The sequence below is a fragment of the Pteropus alecto genome, unplaced genomic scaffold (genome assembly GCF_000325575.1).
Source record: "Pteropus alecto unplaced genomic scaffold, ASM32557v1 scaffold30, whole genome shotgun sequence".
NCBI lineage: Eukaryota > Metazoa > Chordata > Mammalia > Chiroptera > Pteropodidae > Pteropus > Pteropus alecto.
In genome coordinates, this window is record NW_006429782.1 from 3,430,500 (window position 1) to 3,455,154 (window position 24,655).

Here is a 24,655-nt window from a genome sequence, read left to right on the forward strand (position 1 = left end):
ATGGTGGGAGAAAAACGCAGTTCAGAAGGGAAATAACGTGTTGGAAATTTTCATGAAGAAACTCTGTTTCCTCTTCTGGAATCCAGTCACTTCTCGGGTTATAAGTGCCCTGACAACCACTTTAACCTGCCTTGACTGCATTCAAACGACTGCAGCGACATATCACAAGATCTGTTTCATGTGTAGAAACACATGGAAGGATCAAGGGGGAGAAATTACATAAATACCACTCGACGTGGTTAGAGAGATGAGCGTAATCGCGACATCTCAGCACATGCACGTGACCGCCAGAAACCAGAACGGCTGTTCCACAGATCTGGTGATACGAATGGGTTTCCAATCTCTGATCCTTGTACGATCTGGATCGTCCACCGTTAAAATAACACACGAGACCGTAACCCAGCTTAAAAGACATAGACAGCTTGAAAACAATAGTAGGGAGAAAACTTTCGAACCATAACTGTTGTGTTTCTCTTATCAGTACCTGGCTCCAATAGCGGTTCGTCAATATCCTATTTAGAAAAAGAGAAAGGAAAACGAGGCACTTAGAACACTGGGCGGATACTTTGCCCGAGCAGATACAGCTTTCAATCAAGAATGAAGAAATGCTTGTTGCAACTTTCTCCACTCAAAACCATGTATCCCGTTCTATGGTCATTCAAGGAAGATGAGTGCGTTTGTCAGTTTCTGCCCAGCAAAAGCGGAAGGGTACTGGTACTAGTACTAGTCTGTTCCATTCTCCCCTCAGAATTGGGCCGCCCCGCCTCGGGGTTGAGCTGATATAGTAATAATGGACCCTGAGGCTGGCAAAGACTCCCACAGTCAAGGCAGAGATCACACAGATGGCTACTACTTTATACATCACACCAGACTGGAGAAGTGTTTCTCCCAACATAAACTGTTGTTTAAAGCTAAAACCTATTAAAAGCATCTCTCTACCCTGTCTCTACCCTGCTTAAAAGCTCTCCCTGCCATGCCCATCTGTAAGATCATCAGCAGAGCCCCTTCCCTGGCCCGCGCTCTGGCAAGCAGGCCCGCCCAGCTTCCGCCACCCCACCGGCCAGTCTGGCTCCACCCCGTGTGCGCCATCCCCGTAGTGAGCCATGTTTCCTCTGTCCCAAAGTCGCCTGTGTTCCCTCACCGGGCTAAGTCCTGTCCGATGTCAGACCCCAGTCAGGACACAACTTCTTCCAGGAAGCCGCCTAGGCGCGTTCACAGCCCGATGGCCTAAACTTGTCCCACACTGAACTTCTCTCCCTCCCAGGCTCATCCCTGCTGGGCATCTGCCCTGCCCCCACTAGGCTGCAAATCCCGAGACTGAGCGGTTGGGCTCAACCTCTTGTCCCAGCACCCAGCTCAGTATCAACACTCAGCAGATAGTTCTCGCTACGTACACGCACGCATCCTCTCCCGCTACGGGAAGCTGACCACTCACGCAAAATTCCCAGCCCTGCACAACCAGATGGTCCCTTACCGGAGGTACTCTGAAGTCCAACGATGAAGCATCCAAAGTGCTCTCAAAGCCTTCCCCATCCACCTGAAAGATGAAAGGAAGGTCACTTTGTGGGGACAGAGCTGTGAATGCCAAGGTCTGTGTCTCACCACACTGCAGGCAACCTACACGTCTACTTCCTTCATATACCTACTGCCATCTCCAAGTCCGCTGTTGGATTATTCAGTTTATCACCTGCCTCCCTGCCCCCATGCCCGCTCCAGGACTGGGTGACACCGGCATTGCTGACAGAGGCTCATCATGATAGGCATTCTGTCAGTACCGCCCGAATGAAACGAATTCATTTCCCATGCAGCTTCCACACACTGGTGGCGGACATACACCACCCAGCCACAGAGTTCCCAAAGCAAAATGCAAAACTTCGAAATCCTCTGATTCCACCCAGTAGCAAAACTTTTAAAATCACAGTAACCAGGCACTTTCTTTTAGAGTGCTTTATTTAAAACGAACACTTGATTGTTTCCTCTTTTTACACTATTTACTTAAAAACAAAACAAAACCCAACTTACCTTAAAGATTACTAAATTTGAAGGCCTTTCACCTTTTAAAGTAAAACACAAAAATATCCCTTCCCACATGTTTTTTTTTCCTTTTTCTAGATTTGAACCTTATAACCTGGAAGCTCCCATCAGCCAAGAGGTGGAAACCAAGACCTCTCTCTGAAAATAATTAATATGACACAACAGGATCGTGCTGAGGGGAGGGACAAATCAGTTGTTCAGTGCTACCCGAGGTTGAGGTTTGGTGATGTTTGGAGTTTGTGACTTTTACCGATAAGGTTAAAGTTCAGTCCTATAAAGGCACTTTTTTTCAGTTAAAGCTGTAACGTCTTAATAAATAAAACCACCAAACCAGAATGGCGGAGCATGTCGCATTGGTGAGATAAGAATAGCTATCGGTCCTGGGATGGCCACAGCTGAGAGCTCCATGCCAAGACACCGGGCGTGAGAAGGTGGGAAATCGACCCCAGTAACGAACTAAAGTCCTCTTGTGTCTGCACGGACACTAATCGGGGGCCCTTTCACATGAGGGGTCCTTCTAGGGGGCACAAATACTTCTCTTCAGCGTATTTCACATCTTTTATTAAGACTAACCCTATGTATATAGTACATTTTCCAAAATATCAAAATTACTTGGATGAAATTATAAGCTGTTTTTTATCTATTTTTTAATCTACTTTTTAAAAGAAAAATACTTTTTCAACTGTACCAACCTTTTACTTACAACTTATGCTTAGAAAGCATCTCCCACCCACTTATCGAAATATTCTCCAGTACCACAGAGAAGTTATCCATTAGTTAACATCTGACTTGGTGGAGTTTAAATGGACACCAATGATCAGGTATGGAAGGAAGTAAGTGTTTACGGCGATTTCGCCGTTTGCTTTTCCTTCGGCCCCCACCCAGCATTCTCTCACTCACGTAAATGGCGCAAGCCCCAGGAGCCTGGGGCTACCACACATCCCGAGTCCGAGTTACCTACAGCATGCTCTGGGAGCTGAGCCGGGAGCTCTCTCAGCTGCGCAGCCACATACTCTTTGCTCTCACAAAGGGCATCGAGGATGCTGTCTGTGCCGTCCTCCCCAAAGTCTGGAGCGTTGCTGTTCTCGACTTCCGCTTCCTCTAACACACTGACATCCATCATGTCGATATTCTGCAAGCTCTCCAAACTTGCATCCATGTCCTCCTGTGAATGGGAATGAAAGGTGTCAACGACCAGGCAGACCAGGACTCGGAGCTCTTGCCACCGTCTCCACTGTCACGCCACATACCTGCCCATCTCTGGAATCCTCTTCCAGGCCATTGTCTTCTGCGCCTTCGTCCTCCATCTTCTGTCCTAATTAGAGAATAATTACTCAGTCAGATAACACTCAGGTCTGGCCTCATTAGTTTACGCAAAATGATAGACTTAGTGAGAACATGTTACGAGGAAACCAAAGGTGCCCATTCTATCGTGTGTAATTTTGTCTCTATTGTGACGTGATCATTTGGGATTTCCGTAACACTATCAAAGCATTTTGATTTTGCACAAAATATCAAAGAGCATCAAAAAGTTTTCAAAAACACGCCAAGTGACAAACGTTCTAAAAAAGAGTGAGCAAAGGATAGCATTTTTCAACAAATGTAATTTCAAAAATGTAATATCCGCCTATTAATCAAAGAACTGCAACTCAAAAATAACACCCCAGATCGTTAACTTGCTGGTCTTCCCTACATCCCACCCACTTCAGGCAGGCCACCTGCCTTTTATCACCCTTCAGCTCGAGAACCTTTTTATGCAAGGCAAAAGCTACCACAAAGTCCATAGTCATCTTGTGTCTTGCGAATGCAAAAGAACTATTTACAGTTAATGCAAAGTGTTCCCAAGGCACGCAGGAGGGGTAGAACGGAAACTTCTAGACTCAGAAAGTAAAATCCCTGCGCACCACATATATCGAAAGTCTTTAAAATGTGCAAGCCCTTTACTGCAGGCGTTTCCATTAAGACGTGCACCAAATCTCTGATAGGGAATTCAAAAATAGGTATTTATCCCATCTAGAACACATACACAGCCTTAACACCTGAGAGGGAAACCAATTACAGCACGTTTTGTTCACATGTGGGGCACCAGTATGAGGAGTCAATGGGAAGATTGGGGTGTATAATCTGGTAACATCTGGAGATGTTTTTGGGGCCACATCTCCGGGGGTGCGACTGGCATCGAGTGCCATATCGCAATGCACAGGACAGTGCCCAACCACAAAGAATTATTCACTCCAAAATGTCAACAGTGCCAAAGCTGTAAAACCCCGGAGTGTACCATACAATGTCTTGCAACTTAAAAAAAAATTAAGCTAGTAATTACTATTTAACGATATGGTAAAATGCCCATAAAGTTAAAAAAAAAAAAAAAGAAACAAAACCACATAGATCTACTTTTATTAAAATGCATGTGCATAAAAAATAAAATAATTTGCACGTGTATGTTTGTCTACATGCAGGTGTGAAGATACATACAAACGGATCTGACTGAGGCCACCGCTAACAGTGGTTAAAATACTGAGTGATATGATTAATGACCATTTCATTTTCACAGGCATACCTTTTATGTTTTCCAAGTTATTGAAAAGTATTTTTTTAACTTTTTAAAATGAGAAAATGAAACATAAGGAACCTCAACCTTTGATTAGAGACTCAAACTGCAGTGCCTATACCTTGTGTCTCGTTCACCATTATTTATTAATGACCCCTCAAGAAATATAATTTTACTACACATCAGGCACTATGCACTCTACATCTCATTATTTAATACTCCCCACAACGCTGGCAGGTTTATTATCCACTTTCGACACATGAGAATTTGGTTCAGCTCCAAAGCTGGGACTCAAAAACTCAGCCGTGGCACTTACTGCTACATCTAAACCTAACATATGCTTTTGAAATACACTGTCTAAAAATGTCTGGTAATTGCACCCAACATCTAGGCCTCTAAATAGTAGCCTGCAGTGCCTACACAAGATGTAAACAGGAGAGAGGCACACACCCTAAAATCTCACCAAAAAGTATCTTACATGAGACTGGGAATGACAAACCCTGGGCAGACAGGCTTCACCTCAATCCCAAGGGCCTGGGCTTTGCTGACTAAAAGCTGAAACGGGAGGGGGTTTGAGAGACAAGACAAACTAGAAAATCTAATTTTAATCTCACATAAAACCTAACTCAAAATTTTAATCTTTCAACACACCTAACAAGTCTTCCACAATTTTGCCTATTTAGATAAGCTAGGGAAGAGACCTCTTGTTTTGAGGATAATGAAACAGTTTTTCCTAAGTTTGGCTACTCTTAGCTTTTGAAAGGCAACAATAAGGATGGTTCCATAGTGTAGTGGTCAGCATGTCTGCTTTACAGGCAGAAGGTCCTGGGTTCGTGACCCAGATGGGGCCACTGAGTGCATGCTGCGAGCGTGTGGGAGGGGACGCCCCGCCTTCAGAGAGCCAGTTCTTAAGGGGAAACAGCAACATCCATAGGTCAGAGGTGGGTGATTTAAGGGGAGTGGGGGGAGCAACAATTGCTTATGAATTCCCAGAATTAGTCCCACTTTGTGGCATAGATATTGGAAACGATTGGTTAATTCCTTCTAATCACTTTTATACAAACTCAAGGACCTAATTTCAATGGGGGGGAACAGGGGTGCGGCTAACACTTCATATCACTAACCACGCGCCCCGACACCTTCGAAGTGCATGTTAGCTCAACAACCTGCATGTGCTGTCCTCTGCCCCCTGACCTCGGCCATCTGTTCCTTCTCTGGGAGTTTGTGACTTCTTTGAAACGGGAAGGGACCAGTGCTAGAGCTGTACCAACAGAAATAACTTATCAAAGCTTTCAGGACAAAAGATTAACTCCAAGTAGTTCTGATTTGACCCAAGCTTTAATCCACATTGAGAGAGGTTTCTATTTGCATGTTTCCTGCTATAGACCCGTCTTTCACAGTCTGTATTGATAGTTTATAACTGAAATATGGACCAATACAAGAACAGCAAAAACACATCAATGTTTTAAAATTAAACAAACGTAAACCCCTTTATGGAACCTAATTTTAAAAATTTAATCTTTTAAAACACATGTATGTATAAATTTTAACCAGTTAGATGAGTTATACAAAAGTTGTCCTTTAAAGAAAAGCTGTTAAAAAGTAAACTGAAATTACTGAAAAAGCTACAAATGTTTTACTTTGTAAGCAGCTGTTCTCCATTACGTGAATCTAACACTTCAGAAAAATGGGACATAGACAGCTGTGAGAATTTTTGTGCTGCACCTTTCAAGAAAATAAGTCCATCACCGGGTGTTTCAAATTATACTGTCCTTATCGCCATAAAATCTAATAACGAAAATGACAACCAATGAGAATAGCAAGATTTCAAAGTTTTATGGAATTAAGTCCTTCTGAAAATTACTGGTTATGAGCCATAAAAAAGAATGAACCGTTGATATGTTATGACATAAATGAACCTTGAAATTGACATGCTAAGTGAACAAAGACACAGAACAGGCGAATCTAAGGAGACAAAGCCAATTAGATAATGCCAAGGGCTGGGGGCGGGGTAAATGGGGAGTGACTGCTAACCGGCACATTGGCTTCTTTTTGGGGTGAGAAAAATGTTCTAGAATTAGATACCGGTGATGGTTGTACAGCCTCGTGAATACGTACTGCACTGAATATTTTAGACAGGTGAATTTTACTATACGTAAATTGTACCTCCATTGAAAAAAAAAAAATCACACTGGTAAAACGTAGGCTGGATACAAATACTCTGACAATTTATTTTGGACTCTAGAGAAGTTGGGATCTTTTCAGTCTCGGGTAGTCATTTTCCCTGCTTTAAGTCCTATTTTTCGAACCAGGAAGGAAGCAGAGCAGGTGAATTCAGCTGCTCAAACCAGTTAGGGCAGCTTTTAGAGCGTATCTACTATAGTTCTTTTTTAATCACAAAGACAAGAGCTCAGATGTTTTCAATACACAGCTTAATTTTACTTGGCGCTGGCATAGGCACATCTCCTCCAGCACCCGACAGACCTATTTGTTAGTGGGTGAAGAGCAGGTCTAATTGTTAGATGGAGAACAATTAGGGCCAAAGGCATTCTCCTCCTAGCCTGGAGGGCAAAAAGATGCTAAAAAGCCGGTTCTCTAAGTTCTCTAAACAAACACTCAGGCCTTAAGCAGCAATAAGTACAGGTGGATACCTTTAACACATCTCTTTGTTGTCTTCTTGATTGTGGCTTCCAACGTTATGCCAATCTCATCAGGATCCTGCCCTTCTTCCTTGACCGCCTGTCAGGAAAAGATGAGTTTTACATCATCAAGAGCTACAGGGCACACAGTTCCTTGCAACAACTTCCCGACACACAAAGGCAAACCCTTCCTTGCCGAGAGTAAGTCTGGTTCTGACATCTGGGCTGAAAGCCCAAAAGGCACAGGATAAATGAATCCAACACAACCTAGTTCTCTGTGGGCCCCACACCCAAAAGACAAACGGGTGTGTAAGCTGGGGCTCCAGAACTGGGGTCAATGACCAATTCCAAAATGGCCCCTAACCTCCAAAATGCCCAACCTTCTAGTTAACAACATCATAACGCAAAACAGCGGCTTGTCCTTGGTGGGCATGGGCCCAGGGCTGAGTGGTGTTCCATAGACCATCTCTGACCTCTGCGGAGGCAGAATACGAACAGACTGGGTCAGGGGCGGTATCTCAGTATCTCCTGCGTGCCTGGCACAGGACTGGGCCCTCACCAGTAAACTCACAAGGTCCCTACCCTTGAGAAGTTTGTTTTGGTTGAGGAGACAACAATCCCCAGTACTAAATTACCTATTAAGTGCTGTGAGGTGGGACATTTTAAGATGATGTGACAGAGAGAGAGGCAGGAAGGTGGAGCCGCACTTTAGAGAGTATTTGGGGAGGTGACAGCTCAAACAGACCCAAAATGACAAGGAGTCAGCCAGGAGACTTGGGAGAAGAGCAGTCGGGAGGAGGGGATGATGGTAAGCGCAAAGGTTCTGGAGGAAGGTACAAACACCCCTTTTCCTGTAAGATCTCAAAGGTCCTTCAGTCATCTGTTCTCCAGGAAGGGAAACTGACGCGCAGAGAGGAGAAGGCACATGTCCAAGGTCACAGAGCCGAGTCTCCAACTAGAGCCCCGGGAGGCGTCCAGGGGGCACTCTAGTGGCTAAGAAGGCGGGCTGTCAGCGCACTTGAGGCGACTGGCTGGCAGGAGGCAAGGCACAGAGAGGGACGGTGACGGGCCAAGGTCACACAGCCTGGTCCCCGGGTCCTCGACAGCTCGGGCCGGGGGGTCAGCCAAGACGGAGGCGGGCTGGGGACGCCCGGATCCAGGAGTCATGGTGACAGGCCCAAGCGGAGGTGTGCCCCGGCCTCCTGCACCACCCTGGGGCCGCGAGCCGCCTCACCTTCTTGAGTCGCTCCATCAGGACGCTCTTGTTGCCACCCGTGTCCAGGTTCCGCTTTTTCAGTTCCGCCCGCAGGTCGATCACCCGCAGATCGCTGAGCTTCCGCGTTCCGGCCTCAGAGGCGCCCGAACCGAGAGCGGCTGTGCCAGAAACCGAGTCGCTAGACCCTGCCAGAGTCTCCGCCATCCCCGGCTTCCCGTCCCCGCCACCTACTCTCCACACCTCCAGTGGCTGTAGCGGCTCTGAGCACAAAATGGCGCTGCCTAAGAGGAAAACGCACTCGCTTCCTCCCACCCCGCTTTCCGGCCGCGCATGCGCGCCGCCCATACCAACATTCTAAGCTGCAAGCCAGCTAGCGCGACGAACGACAGCACGTTCCCCGTCTCAACGCGCAGGCGCCGTAACTGCAGTACGCATGCGTCCCGGCCGCTCGCGGCGGGAGGCCGGCGAGACGCAATGCGCCTGCGTACATCTCCCAGGGCTCGCACCACGCATGTGCAGACGCGACCGGGAGCGTCGGTCCTGCGCCGGGTACGCTTGCGCAGAAGTGAGGCGCGCCGGGGCGGCTGAAGCGGTTCTCTGGCAGGCGGCGCCATTTTGTGCTAGGTGCCGAGATAAAACCGGCCCGCTTCTGTGTGAAGTAGGTGGCGGAGCCAGGGGCCCTGGAATGGCGGAGACTCTCGCAGGCTTAGGCGATTCAGGTGCGGCGGGCGCAGCGGCTCTGAGCTCCGCCTCGTCGGAGACCGGGACGCGGCGCCTCAGCGACCTGCGGGTGATCGACCTGCGGGCGGAGCTGAAGAAACGGAATCTGGACTCTAGCGGCAACAAGAGCGTTTTGATGGAGAGGCTCAGAAAGGTGGAGCCGGGGCCCCGGGGGTGGGCAGGAGTCGGGTCGGGGACCCCTGCGGCTGCGACAGGGCTTCCCCTGGCCTCAGGGCCCGCCCCCGGCCGCGCTAGAGGCCTGCGCCCGGCCTCGCTCTCCGCGCTTCTCCCGCCCGGCTCCTCACAGGCCCTGACGGGGGCAGAGAGCCCAGCCGGGCCCAGCCTCGAATCCCAGCGCCGCATTGGAGCGAGGCAAGAACAAGGGGACGTGAACGGGGGAAGCCGCCGGGGCCCCGCAGCTCTTAGGTGGCGGGTGACATCGGCCGAGGGCTTCTGTTTCCACTGTCGGCCACTTGGCCGAGAGCTTTCCTGTCATTGTCTTTCCTCAATCTTCAGAAGTGGCCGAGGAACCCCGAAATTCTCAGTTCCTGGGCGAGGTAGGGGACTCGGTCAAGGTCATACGGCCGGGAAGAGGAGGCGACGGGATTTGAACCCAATCCGGCCGATTTCCCTGAGCCCGCGCTGGCCGTGGGGTCTTCTCCGGGGAGGTAGATGTTCCGTGCCCCGTAAGGGCCAACAAGCCTTAAATAGGGGATTAATTTGCAAAGTAAACACGTCGAGAAATATACATATAAGAAAAAAAAGTTTAGGGGTTCGCTAGCAGTAGTTCAGAGAAATAACACGGAAGGGAAAACGCTCTTTGCAGTAGCGACCAGAAATGTAAAATATTTGGGGAGGACACCGAGATGGCTTCAGGACTTCCCCGAGAAGCAGGCAGCGGGCGGACTCGGGGCTCTGCCGCGTCCCAGTGGCTTGGTCTTGGGCACGGAAGACGTTAAATTCTATCTGAGCTTGTTCCTTTCTCTGTAAAAAGAAAAACGGCGCTTTCCTGTTGAGACTGAGTGAGATTGCATAAAACGGGCTTGGCATGTTGCCTGGTTTATGTGAATTCTGAGGATATGATTGTTGTCACAATTCCCTTTTCCCCTGTGCCACCGTGTGTCCTTTGCAAAACGGGGCCTCTCATTCCTACCTCAGGGATTCTGAAAGATTGGTGTGAAAAACACGGAATTAAGTGTCTGTGTCCCTTATGTCTGTCCTCTTGTTCGTTTGTTTCTTTGCCTTTTTTCCCACCCGGCTCCTCTTGCCTTGGGACCCTCTCAGCCTGGGCACCTATCCTCCCACCCCCTGCAGACAGTGAGGTGTGCTACTCATCCCACCCCACTGGCTCCCAGACAACTGAGAATTGTGTTTTTTTGTTGTCATTGTCGTTGTTTTTTACTTGCTATTAAGAGGAAATAGGGATTATTTTCTATTTTCCGGATGAGGAAGCTCAGGCTTGAGAGTGGTGAGCTGATATGCCCAGAGCCAGTTGGGGCCTTTCTAACTTGAGCTTGTGTTTCTTTCACTATGGATACTAATTTCCTTTACTCTGAGCAGGCAGTTCGTTGACCAAGGCATTTACCTGGAGAAAAATGCAGGGCGGGTGAGGGTTGGCACTTGGGGAGTTGTGATCCATGACGTCTGCCATGCCCAAGGTGTAGCCACCAGGGTCTCCTCAACAAAGTCAAATTGGGGGTTTTATCCTTTTTTCCCCCAGACAGCTCGAAAGCCTGCAGAACTGATAAGATGGCATTGCGTTTTCCTGTCAGGCTGGTGGCTGAGACTGGTGACTTTAGGAATCTTCCATCACTGTCATCTCTGAGGGGACAGATCCATCCCTGCTTCTCCTTCCTTTCAGTTTCTTAGAGATGTGACCAGAATACGTAAATACTGTACCCCCATCTATTTTCTGGTCTAAGCAAGTCTGGAATTACCGATCTTCTCTTCCACTTCTCTTCTCTAGGTTGTGTCCTTTTCTTGATTTATTTTTCCAGGAAGGGCAAAAGAGGAAAAGGTGGAGGGAACACACACGGTGTATTTTGCCAAGGCCTGACTCAGAGCCCTCAGTCCCCCTAGGGATGACCCTGTAAACACTGCAGAAGAGACACATTGAGGGTGCAATGTACCCTCCTGCTTTGGGGCAGTTCTATTCTCCTAGTGGTGTTCCAGAATTGTCTGTCTCCAGTGAAAGGGTGAAGGACTTTATGGATGTCTGTTCCTTGACCCCAGGGCAGAACTCCACTTCTCTTCCTGACTTTTGCTTCAGAGAAGAATGAGAGATTTTATTTCCTGGTACATATTAGGTGTTGAACCTCTCAAGCTCTATTCTAAATTCAGGCTTACCAAGCTAGGAAACTGCCGAGAATCCGAGACTTCTGGAATTGTGTACAAACGAAACAGTATTTGAAGTAGGTTTAAATGAAAATGATGCTAACAGGATAGTACAGTAAAGAGAGAAAGAGTTTTTAGTGAAACCTAAACATGAAGCCCAGCATCTAGGGATGTCATCATTGACATGTTCCATACTGATTTGCTAAGCGTGGGTGGAGATTGTCGAAGTGAATGACAAGTTCTTGGGGTAGGAGGTCAGGCTTGCCAAAGCTCCTTATAATTTTGTATCTTTTGAGGTAGGTCCCCTAGTGGTTGAGAGCAAAGCCTTTGGAGTCAGTCATGGATGTGTATGATCAGATAAGGCAATATATGCCATGTCTGGTCTCATGCCACTCAGTAGGAATTCGACCAATGAGTGTCAATATTCTGTCCAGTCAGTGCTGGTGGTGCAGGCGTGGCATGGGGGAGGGGAGGATCTCAGAAGGTTGAGCAGCACATTGCTGGGTGAAGTCATAGGAAACTGAAGAGAGCGCCTTCCCTTTTTGAGTTCCCTTGAGCCCAGGAATAGGATGAACAAACTTGTGGTGATAATATTAAAAATAAGCCAAACGTTTGTTCAGTGCTTGCTTTACACAGGTAATAGAGTTCTTACAATAGCTTTTCAAAGTAAATACTTTTATTAGCCCCGTGTTGCAAAATGAAAACCAAAATCAGAACCTTTAAGTAAAGCAGAAAACTGGCAGTCAGTCTGATTCCAGAGCCCTTGCTCCAATGTGTACAGCAAGAGAAAGAATGAATGAAAGGGGTTGAGGGCAGCGTTTCCAGATCAGCAGTTCGAAGCTTCTGTGACAGTCAAGTCTCTGTGTTGACTCTTTTTGGTGAACTTTTCTTTTACCTTCCCTTTAGGCAATTGAGGATGAAGGGGGTAATCCTGACGAAATTGAAATTACCTCAGAAGGAAACAAGAAGACGTCAAAGAGATCTAGCAAAGGTATTGAAGATTTTATGAGCACTGCTAATGTTTAGCGATGCCATCTAAGCTACTTTCTTTGCTAATGTACCTCGTTTACTAGGTTGTATTTGGGGCCTGTGAACTGCTCTGTGAATCAAAAAGGCCTGGAATGAAGCCTTGTTATTTTCTTTGAAGATCCCTGCCCTGTGTTTTGTTTCTGTGCTACTTGGAAATTCAGAGGATGGAAGGGGTATTCGAACTCATACTTATTTTCCTTTGTAGGTTTCTGGGCAGCACTTGCTTATCCAGACCCTTACCCTTCTTTAAGTAGAGAGTATTTAATACAGTTTGAGTCCCCTATTACTCTTACTTGCAGAAACTAACTTTCTTTTTAAATACCGCTTGGACAAAACAGAGTTGTCACTTTTACAGACATTGCTTTCAAAAATTGCCTGCCCTATGAAAACATTCCACGGGGCACCGATGACCCTGCCATCTGACCCAAACCTCCCTTTCCCTCTTCCTCCCCCATCACCTTCCTCTGCTGCATTCTGGACTTTCATCAGGCCGCAAGGGTTCACTCTCTTGGCCTCTGCTCTGCCCATTCCTCTTATCTGTCTGCATTCACATCCTAGTTCATCCAGACACAACGTCTGATCCTACCAGTGGCAACTCTTATCTCCGTAGGTGCGTTGTCATGGCCTAGTTCCTTATACCTTGTTTACGTCATTCTGCCTTGTGTCAGAACCAGATTGTTGAGGGCAGGGGCTATATCATCTTTGTTTTTCTTCTCCTTCGGTATTTACTCAATAACTTAATTTAGTAACGTTCAACTACTGTTTTAAGAAAGAATTGGCTACAATTGGGCATTTGGACGTCTGAAATTTCCCTTAGGTGATTGGAGGCTTTGTTGCTCAGGCCTCAAAAGAAAATATATTACCTGGCCAGTGGTGAAGAACTGGGTTTGAATTGTCTGAAAGGCAGGCACCACTGTCAGCCACACTGTGTGGTATAAACTCTGAGGGCCCAGCAGTCAGTGACCTCACGTTGGAGTCACCTCTGTGGTCCATGGTACATCGTCCACTTTTGTCTTTGCCCAAGTAAATGTCTTTGCCAAGGCAAAAGGTACTGGAAAATCAGCAGAGAAAGACAGTCATAGTGGGGGGAAATGGAGCCTGTGGGTCTTCTTTTTGCTTCCCTTTTTCTGAAAAAAAAAAAGTACTGAGGTTTTTAAAAATGCAGATATGCAGTAAATGAGATGTAGAAGTTCCTTACCAGTTAGGAGGCAACTTGTTAGAGGGTCGGGCATGTTTTCTCAGACTTTTCCCAGTCATTTAAAAATAAATACATTAAGATGCACACACACACCTGTGTACATTTATTTTCCTTTTTTTTTAATAAAACAGGTTCTATGCAAAATATTTTATAACTCGCTTTTCTCACTTAACATGTTAAGAACACTTTTCCATAGTGCTATAAGCAAAAGCCCCCATTCTTTTTTAATAGCTTAATAGTAGTCCTTCATATGATGTACCACAACTTAGCTCCTCAGTCTTTTTATTACCAAACTATCCAGATTTTTTTTCTAATTCTCAGTGCTGCCATGAACCAGAAATGTGTCTTTCTGGTTAAAGGAATATATTTTTGATGACTTACAAGAAGTAGAATTCTGGGGTCAAAGGATATGTACATTTTATTTTAAAATAGCTACTCCAACAGGCTGTACTGGTTAATCTCTCAGCCAAAAATAGGGAGTGCCTATTTTTTTAAATTCTCACCTAGCACCAAGTATTATCTTTTTAAATGTGTCATAGGGAAGAAAGGTATTTTGTTATACTTACCTGCATTTCTTCACAGGTAAAGTTTTCATTTGCATTACTTTACAAATTAGAGAGCTTCTGATAAATGGCTATCTGTATTTTCTGGATTGCCTTTCCATGCCCTTTGCCCATTTTCTAGAGTTGTTTGTCTTGTTGACTTTCGAAGGCTCTCTCTAAAATGTCTCAATTGTTTTTATCAGCCTGTCATTTGACCTGTCTTGTTTGTGGGGTTTTGCTCATTAATCGTTAATACAGGCCATGCTGCCAACCTGTTCTATATGGTTCCTAGACTTCATGTTGTGTTTTAAAAGGCCCTCCCTTGCTTTAAAATTATAAAAGGTATTATATCTTGTAACAGTTACAATTTTATTTTTATATCTGGATGTTTACTTCATTTGGAATTTGTTTTTGCATTCGGTGTGAAGTAGATGGGAGTCAGAATATGCACTGTTTCTATGGGGCTCCTCTTGCCCTTTCCCAGTCGCTCTCCCCTTTCACCCCTTGTGTGGCTGCTTTCACCATAGGTCCGTTTGCCTGCTCCGGGACTTCATGTAAAATAGATCCACTCAGCACAGACCCTTTTGTGTCTGGTTTCTTTGTTCAACATAATTCTATCTGGAGCTTTACAGTACATTTTGATATTTGATGGGGGCAAGTCTGTAAGGTCTACTGAATTATTTTCAACTACCTTATTAGATTGTATCAAGATTTTGACTGAAAATAGAATTTTCTTCTGACCCGTTTCATGAACAAATTCAAAATAGTTTGAAATCAGCATACTGATTATTCAGAATCCTTGAACGTATACCTAGTAATCTTAGCACTCCTCCAAAATAGTTTTATACCAATAATTTGTTTAGCAGAATCTTTTAAAATAATCAGCAAAGTAAATTTAACTGGAAAAGCAAAGTCAACATGTTTGCTTTTTAAGCTATTAGCCAATCTTGTACTTCTGGGTTGTTTTCGATTTGTCTGTTTATATGTGTATATTTTTTCCTGAACTATTTGAGAATAAATGACAGGTATGTGGGCCTTTGCTCTATAACATTGCCTAAAAGCAAGGACGTTATTATGTAACCATAGCTGTCAAAATCAAGAAGTTAACATTGATACAATATTATTATATAAGCTTAGACCTTATTTAGATTTAGACATTTGTTCTAATAATGTTCTTCACAGGTCAAAAGGACAAATCCAGGGTTGTGCATTGCTTTTCAGTTTTCACGTCTCTTTGGTTTCCTTCAATCTGGAACATATCCTAAAACTTGTGGTGTATTCAAGACATTTTTGAAGAGTATAAACCGCTTATTTTAAATCAAAAGCAGCCTGTTTTTAGGTTTTTTTATTTTGTTTTGTTTTTTTTCTCATCAGTAGGTTCAAATTATATGCTTTCGTCAGCAGTACCACCAGAAGAGCTATTCTTCTCAGTGTATCCTCTCCAGAGGCACATGCTGTCCATTTGGTGTTCATCAGGTTTCTCCACTGGAAAGTACTACGTTACCCTTTGTAACTGTATCTTTGAGACTTATGTAAATATTCTGTGTATCCTCCAGTAGTTTGAGCATCCATTGAATCTTGTCCAGTAGTATTAGTTCTGGGGTCCCCAACCTCCCGGGTCACAGACCAGTACCGGTCGGTGGCCTGTTAGAACCGGGCCGCACAGCAGGAAGTGAGCAGTGGGTGGGTGAGAGAAGCTTCATTTATATTTGCAGCCGCTCCCCAACACTAGCATTAGCATCACCGCCTTAGCTCCGCCTCAGATCATCAGGTGTTCGATTCTCATGGGAGCACCGTTAGATTCTCATAGGTGCCAAAAAAAGTTGGGGACCATTTTATTAGTTGATTTTCTACCATAAGGGATAGCTTGCTCTTCTCCCCCATTTATCAGTGTGAAGTTAGAGATTCTTATTTTATTCGATAGGTCATAAGACTTTGTGATTATTGTTGAGACTATTATCACGAGAGTCCTTTACATAGACTCTGTCTTTTTGACATGTCCATGTCATTCTTTGAGCACTTCTTTCTTTCTGGTCCAAGAGGGTGTTCCAGTCTCATACTCTCCCACACCCCAAGAATCAGCCATTTCTTCCAGGCACCCGTGTTCCTTCTTGTGGGGAGTGCTGTGCTACTGGATTGTCAGCTTCTTCTAGGCCAGTGCTGGATTTGTAAGGTCTGTTGGGCTGAATATGCCTCGTGAAATTAAATTCTGGTAAAGGAACCAGAAATAAGCCAATGACAACTTAAGAAATGTGAAAAAAATAAAACTCTAGCTAATATGAACAGTGCATACCTGCCAAACTTGCTGGCTAGTTATAATTGTTGATCGCGTGATTCTCTTGTATTTTGAGGTAGCAGTGATATCATTTGCAAGTCAAAATTATTAAGCAAAATATTGCCAGACGGACATAAAAATACATGTAGTATTCTTAAATAGTAAATGACGGCAAAAGAAACTGTTCAAGACTAATGATGTAACTAATTTTGAGGAAATTTTCCTGGGTGTGATGGCTTCATATCAGAAAGTTGTCGTTTGCCTTTTTACCAGAAAGGGAACTTTGGAGCTTGTCTGTTCTAAAATTAATCTAAAAAGAATATGTACAAGAATAACTAAGATTTTGAAAAACCAGTGATGCAGACTTGCTCTGATCTTAATAGGATATTGGAAACAGTGGAAAGTTGGAGGATTTGTTCATTTTAAAGGTATCATTAAGGATTTTTTTTTTTTTTTTAATGGTGTTGGAACAGTTGGCTGTCTGTCTCACAGTGGGGAAAACTATTCTTACCTCCTTCCATGCAAAACAGAAATTCCAACTAGAATAGTACTTTTATATAGTTATAAGGAAAGCTTGAAATGAGAAAACTGAGAGACTAGAAAGAAACATAAATTTGGTTACATAAAAGGTTTAAGCTTCCCAGCAAAAGATGCCATAAATATTTAAGGCACAGACAAGCAGAAAATATCACAGCATATAAATATCCAGAAAGCATTAAATGTTCCTACAAATCAATAAGGAAAACAGACAAACAGTCCGGTTGACAAAGAGTAGAGACTGTAAGTGAGCAGTTCATAAGTAAAAAAAATAATCGTGACGAATAAACGAAAAAGGATCCCCTTGCTAGCAGTTGAAGGAAAACAAAAATAATGAGCTGTTATTTTTGTCTATCACACTGGTAAAAATTTACACAGGGTCTAGTATCCCACATTGGCGAGGGCGTGAGGAAATGGGCAGTTGTTGGGATAGTAAACTAATAAAGCCTCTCAGGTAACTAAGGAACATCCACAGTATGGGATAAAAGGTGGCAGTAGATCAACATACAGTGCAGGAAAATATTTCAAGTCCTGTTACTAAGCAACAAAAGCAAGTTACAACGAGTATATATGCAATATGATCCCATTACATAACAAGTTTTTTTAACTTTATATAATATCTGTAAGTGCTCAAGAAAATGTTTCGAAGGCCCACATAGCTGATAACAGTGGTTACCTCTTAGGAGCACAGTGGGGAGAAGGGAGACTTAATTTTTTTATCTTTAAGAGGGTGAATCTTCTAAGTAAAATTTACAGTGAAATGAGTGTGGATCTTTTAATGAGGGTATTTGTATAGTTGTACAACTGTGTGTAATCAAATAAAAATAAGCAGTGGCCTACCCACATGCTTCGGGCCGCACGGGGCAAGTCGGGGTTGGGGGAGGCGGTCCACCAGGTGGGTGAGTGTGGCCATAATCAGCAAGGCAGAAGCTGAGTAGAAACGGGGGGTAGAATCCAGGCAAGAGAGTGGGAGCAGCTCACGGAGGCCGTGAACCACGCTGGCGTTTACGCAGGGAGGACCAAGGAGCACCTTTCCTTCCATATAAAGACAGGCAGTCCTTTAGTGTCTGCCAGGGAGTGATATTTTCTTTTCCAGAAGCAAGAATTTTTAAAAATTATATGATTTTTTAAATGAGCAAAGTAAATAATATTGAACATCAACCCTAATTGAAAAATAAATAAAAATGAGCAAAGTAAAAAGGCAAATGACAAACTAGGAAAATAATTGCAACTTATATCACAAACAGTGGGCTTCCATACCTAATATGCAATACCCTAAAAAGTCTACATAACAGCAATATCCAAGTAGAAATGTACTCAGAGGAAAAGATAGCACTTGTAGCAGTTACTGATCCTTGGGGTACCAGAGAAAGGTGGTGTAAAAATAAGCAAAGTTAAAAGGCAAATGACAAACTAGGAAAATAATTGCAACTTATATCACAAACAGTGGGCTTCCATACCTAATATGCAATACCCTAAAAAGTCTACATAACAGCAATATCCAAGTAGAAATGTACTCAGAGGAAAAGATAGCACTTGTAGCAGTTACTGATCCTTGGGGTACCAGAGAAAGGTGGTGGGGTCTAGGTACCGGTAGAGAAGAGACATAGTTTTTATTCACATTAATTTGAGATTAGTTTAAACATTATTTTTCATCTTTGGGAAGTAAGGTGTCTTTTCCCAAATAGTGATTCTTGAGAAACATCCTAGTAGGAGTATATGGTTTCCATATTGAAAACAAAACATTCCTAAGTCCATGCGTTCTCTTGACATTTCCGATCATGTCTTACCTAGAGAGCTGTCTCCTGGAAGGGATTTGGGTTGCAGTGTACCTGTGCTGCTGCTCAGGAGAAAAATTGGTCATAAGAGTGAAAACCCGATTCTGCTTGATGAAATTCTGTTGCCTTTCTTGTGAAAGGGAGAAATGTGGGATAAAGGTGGCAAGTTTGTGGTAACCTATCAGATTTTTCCTAATAACTGGAGTAGAATTGAACAGAAACCAGTGTACATATTCTAGGATGAGAGCAACTTTATCAAATCTGGTACAGATGGGGAAGGCTGCCGGCGCATCTTCCCGATGTATGTACAAAGACCTCTGAGTTGAGTTCCGAACGCCTTTTGAAGACCAAAGCATGTTTTGCCATGAGAATGCCATTAAATATTAATGGGGTTCCCAGTCAGCCACCAAGGTTGTTTGTATATAATGTCCTGAATTCTGACGATCCCCTGTGTTCCAAAATAAAAATCAGCTAGCACATGTTATAAGGTAATTCTTATACCTGAGAGGGTTTTTTTTTTTTTTTTTTTTTTTTTTTTTTTAGCCTCTATTGTGATATAAATGGTTAGATTTGGGGTTTGTCTTTCGTAGCGTTTTTACTACGAATGTTGCACATTTTGTACAACTTACAGATTTCATCATTAAATACAGGCAAATTAAGATTTAATTATTACTTGAAACATTTGTCGAGCTTAAGAAATTGATCTTCACGCTGGACAAAAGGCCTTGCAGGAAGTGGGTTTTCCCACAGGTGGGCAGCACATCAGCATCCCTTCCTGTGCACTTTGAGGAACTGAGAGCCACCTCACCTCCCTGATGAAGAGCTATAGGAAGCCGCATCTGTGGCAGTAGCTCCAAGACACAAAACTACTCCACTATGCTCTTCTTTTGAGATATGAGTATATTTCATGCATTCCATACATGTGATTTTATTCTTTACATTGAAAATAGGTACTCAATTTTAGTGATCCTGCTGTAGAAACCAAAATTTTCGTTTTTGCCATAATTTTTTATCATGCCTAATAATTTCCACTTTTTTTCTGCTGTCATATTATTTACATTTTTATATTTTACTCAGTTTATCGTTCATTCAAAAAATAAGGCAAATAACTATATATGCCAACATGCCTTGCCTGCCCACTGAACTGTTGGTTCCACAATAAATTGTGAATGTTATAAACTTATCTATGAGGAAGAGAAATTACAAGGTTGGGTGAGGGTAGTTGGGAAAATGGTTTCCTCATTTTTCAAAGTGCTGCGTCAAGGCTGTCTAAAAAGTGAAATGCAAGTCTGAAAAATGTGTCCAGCCTCTTACTTGCTTTTTCTTAACCTTAAATTACTAACCTCTTGAAGTTACTTAACCTGAAGTTAAGCCATTTCTTCCAGTTCACTTTAGTTTCCTTTTTTTCTAGTTAATCTCAATACTTTGTGTTTTTAAAAATATCATGTCACATAATTAAAACTGGAATAGAAATAATGGCTCAGTGGAAGAGAATAAAAAGTGAAAATAGTCCCAGGCATATATAAGAATTATAATAATGAGTAGGACCAACATTTCAGATCATTTCGGGGTGGGGAGATGAATAGATGGTGCAGGGAAATCAGCTTCCAGGTGGGAACAGCCATTCGGAAAATAGTCTCACTCTGCACAAAACAGAGTCTCATGTTAAATCGAAAATCAAAAAGGAACTAAATACAGATGAATGTTTATTTTATGTAGTCTTAGTTTGGAGAAAGAATTTTAACTGTGAAGGTAAAAACCATTTACACATAAAAACTGGTTAATCGCTTTAGCTATATGTAAAAGTGAAATTTACCCAACACCTGTAAATACAATTAAGATTAGTAAAGAATTGGGATAAAATGTATTGCGTATACAGTGTGCAAATAGATGTTAAAGGAGAACTGGAACAAGATTTGAAATGGGGAAAAGAATATAACCTTGTAGTTTTATGAAACTACAAATGATCACAATTTCAGCCTAAGCAGGATGAGATAAATTATTTTTAGAAGTGCTAAGTATTCCTTTTTTGCCTCATACTTTGGCAAGGGTAAAGAAAAATGGCTAGTTTTAACAAAGATTCACTGTTGTTCTAACTATATGAATTGAAACAAAATTCCTATGGGATAGCTCAATAACGTGTAGGGTTTTTTTTTTTCTTTTTCATAAAAACCTTAAAAATACACATACTCTATGCCTTGGAAATGCTATTTCTAGAAACATGTTTTTTAAGAGGATAAGTGCAAAAAAAAAAAATCTGAGTATTCATCTTTATATGCATTTTCTCAAATCTCCAACCACAGACATTAATTAGGTCAATGACAGTATCTCTGTATAGTGCTATTAAAGAATATGGAAATATGTTCACAACATGTTAAGTGAGAAGATTATAGAACGACAGTACAATGCCATTTTTGTAAGTGTAGAGTGAGTATATACGGAGCAAAGTATGAGAGGATATCCATGTATGTCAGTATATGATGTGAGGATTAACTCTAGGTAGTAGTTACGAATGGCTTTTATTTTCTCTTTGCTTATTTATGTTTTGCTTTACATCATTGTTTCTGTGGAAGAACATGCTCCTCCTCGTTCCTTAACTAAAAAGCAGCACATTCGTACAAGATACTATTCTGTCAACAACCAAGCTACTTGAGAAGAATGCTAGGCCTGAGAAAGGTCTGGTCTGCCTCCACCTTACCAAGAACCGAATTCCAGCTCCTCGTACTTCCACAGTCCCTTGATAAGACCAGAACCTCTTCTGCTTGGGGGGTGAGAGGGCTGCCTTGTCTGGAATGGCCTCCTTCCTGGATTACACAATGCTGTTCCTAAGTTGGGAAGTGGTTTAGGTGAGGGCTTATACAAGTAAAAGTTATCGCTTCTGGAAAATGCGTATTATTGACCCACGCTGTTAACAATTCTGTCTTTAGGACGTAAACCAGAGGAAGAAGGTGTAGAAGATAATGGACTGGAGGAAAATTCTGGCGATGGACAGGTATGTGCAGCCTTGCCAGTCAATCTGCTTGGTGGATGGACCGGACCCATGGAGTCCATCCACTGATGGATGTGTTTCGTTTTGTCACAGGAGGATGTTGAAACCAGTTTGGAGAACTTGCAGGACATCGACATGATGGATATCAGCGTGTTGGATGAAGCAGAAATCGATAATGGAAGCGTAGCAGATTGTGTGGAAGACGATGACGCTGATAACCTCCCGGAGTCCCTGTCTGACAGTAGAGAGCTCGAGGGAGAGATGAAAGAACTTCCAGAGCAGCTTCCGGAACGTGCTGTAGGTGCTCGACAGTCTCTCCGTGTACCCTGGATGTGTCGGTCCCTCCGGTATCATAATAGACAAGTTCTATATTTGGAATCGAGTTCTTCTTTTAGTGCCAGTTCAGTAGGATAATGGCTAATCCAGTCACATATAAAATTCAGGTGATTCTGAAAACACTTTTTTGCTTCGTTGAGAAGTGTCTCGTGAGGTATAGGAGCATATGCTATCGTAATGCAGCATTAAATATTTTAGCGACATTATTCCAGATCTTCCTGTTCTAGGAGGCTGATCTGTGGTATTTTGGCTTGAATACCTTGAAAATATCAAAAATAGAAAGTGGTCGGAAGTTGGGTTTTCCCTGTTAAGAACTGATCGGTACCTTCTTAATAATCAACCTTTAATACTAAAATTTGACATTGTTTTTAAAGCCTTAGTTTTTTTCATGTTAGAAACAAATCAGATTTACAATAGGCTTACAGTGTGTATTATTTATTGAATTTTGTCAGGCTTTAGGCATTAATGTCCTTTAATCTTTTTTGTTACAACAATATGACACGTAGATGCTATTGCACCCGTTTTCCAATTGAGAAAATTGGAGAGTAAAGAGGTAAATATCTCCAGGCAACACACAGCTCATAAAAGAAATAAGAAAACCAGGCTAATTCCAGAGTCCATGTACTTAAGTCATGCACCATGCTGTCTCAGTGCCATTAACTTACTGTTTTACTTCTGTGAGGACGATTTTGCTGGGTAAACAGAAAAAGGAATGGGTCACCTATGCTTTCCCAGTCCGGGGCTCCTACCCCAACACTCCGATTCGGAAGTTAATAATTCTAGGAGGCAGGGTTCTCAGAGAAGCTCTTTCATTCCGGGTGGTAGCCACCTCGGAGGCTTGAGGAAACGGTGGTAGCCAGGAGAATCCGCTCCAAAGTGTAATTCTGGACATTGTTCCTGGAAGAGCAGCCCCCAAACCTGGTATTCTGATCTACTTGGAGGGCAGTCCTCCCTTACCCATAGAGGTAAGTTCCAGCACCCCCAGGTGAATCACTATCATGCCGTTTTGATTCCTGCACTGTTTTGTTCACTTTTCATTTTATGGATGTACCATTATGTTACCTTATTATCGATGTAGTAAATTGTATTCTTTGTTTTATAGGTAGAGGACAGAGAAACTATAAACAATTTAGACACTTCATCGTCTGACTTCACTATATTACAGGTAAATTGTTAACATATGTCTTAATAACTTTAGCATCAAAGGTTAGACTACGGTTTCTGGAAACCGCTGCAGACATTGTATGGCACTCCCAAGTAAAAGTCATTGCAAGGTTTGCCTACTCTGTCATCTTTAGAGTAGGTTTTGCTCCCCTCTCCCCAAATGCAATGGGCCTATTGCAAAGGACTTACCATTTTGGCTTCCCCTCCAATCACTATGGCTTCCTTGTAGCTGAGAGGGCATATTGGGGAAAGTTCTGGTTGATTTGGTTGCTGAAGGAAAGGCCCAGCCTGTCGGACCCGTTGCGGATGGCATCCTCTGTGTAGAGACTGCTAGCTGAGACAGCAGGTACGGGGTGGACAGGACACAGACATCACGGCTGGGACAGGTGGATTCCAGGGCTTCTGGTTCTGGAAAGTTTTTGTTAAAGAAAATGCACAGATTTCTTTTGATGATTGTATCATCTTGGCTGTTTCATTACCATCTGTGTAAATATTAAATCTTAGATGAGAACAAATGAGATGTGGACTAACTTTCAGGTATGATTTATGTAAATGTGGGTCTTGAGTTTCCTTTTAACTTTTCTGCCAGCCTACATAGATGTAAACTCTTGGAGTAAACTTGGGTAGTTGTCTAATTTTCCATAGAAAGTTTTGTGAGGAAATGAAAATACAGTCAACTTATGCCGGTCCTTTTTTTTTCTTTTTTAACTTTTTTTTTAAATAATGTCACCGGGTCTGGTTTCATCGAGTGTATTTCTAGGTTAAAGACTCCCAAGTTAAAATGGAAAACATATAACCTTTCCCGGAGACAAATAGGAATATATTCATTTTCTTTGGAAAAAAGGAGAGAATTGTTCTGCCTAGAGTGATCCTTTGTTTCAGTCATAGAGTCTTAATTCCCAGAGTGGAATATGTTATATTAAAAATAAATTGATTGCAAATAAATGGAACTACGGGGGAAAGTGAACAATTTCTTAGGGCTTCCAGGAATGGTAGGTCAGTCCCCAGGGGAAGGTGTAAGCCATCCTCATCCATGTAAGGGGTATATGTTAAGTACCTGGGATGCGTCAGTGTGGATACAGACACAAATGAGAAGAAAGGCTGGTCTCCGTTCTTGCGGAGCCTATCCTCCATGTGTGAAGTACACACGTAAACAGCATTGTGAAGCGGCCTAAACTGATGCAGACTCCTACTTACACAGCCTTTGCTTAGATCTTGGCTCTGCTGTGTGTTCTTGAGCAAGTTTGTCAGCTACTCTGTATTAGTGTCCTAAACTGAAAACAAGGGTGTTACTAATAGCACCAACCTACTAG

The 24,655-nt window shown here is 43.1% G+C and overlaps 2 protein-coding genes across 5 annotated transcripts in view; one reads left to right on the forward strand and one right to left on the reverse strand.

Moving 5' to 3' along the window:
* The window catches only part of SAFB2 (scaffold attachment factor B2), a 42,910-nt gene extending 34,173 nt beyond the window's left edge, over positions 1-8,737 (reverse strand). For 2 of the 3 annotated variants that reach the window (XM_006904123.3, XM_015585670.2), the window contains exons 1-6: positions 8,459-8,736; positions 7,237-7,324; positions 3,285-3,349; positions 2,996-3,199; positions 1,475-1,537; positions 485-512 (exon numbers count right to left, since the gene is read on the reverse strand). In XM_006904123.3, the coding sequence (XP_006904185.1) occupies positions 485-512; positions 1,475-1,537; positions 2,996-3,199; positions 3,285-3,349; positions 7,237-7,324; positions 8,459-8,644 (634 nt within the window). In that variant the 5' untranslated portion in view covers positions 8,645-8,736. Of the gene's footprint in view, positions 1-484; positions 513-1,474; positions 1,538-2,995; positions 3,200-3,284; positions 3,350-7,236; positions 7,325-8,458 lie in introns of all 3 variants that reach the window. The other variant, XM_015585667.2, reaches the window with a different exon arrangement.
* Positions 8,738-8,958: 221 nt separating this feature from the next.
* SAFB (scaffold attachment factor B) overlaps positions 8,959-24,655 on the forward strand; it is a 32,189-nt gene continuing 16,492 nt past the window's right edge. For both annotated transcript variants that reach the window (XM_006904124.3, XM_006904125.3), the window contains exons 1-5: positions 8,959-9,314; positions 12,401-12,485; positions 21,781-21,845; positions 21,936-22,139; positions 23,281-23,343. In XM_006904124.3, the coding sequence (XP_006904186.1) occupies positions 9,126-9,314; positions 12,401-12,485; positions 21,781-21,845; positions 21,936-22,139; positions 23,281-23,343 (606 nt within the window). In that variant the 5' untranslated portion in view covers positions 8,959-9,125. The remainder of the gene's footprint in view (positions 9,315-12,400; positions 12,486-21,780; positions 21,846-21,935; positions 22,140-23,280; positions 23,344-24,655) is intronic.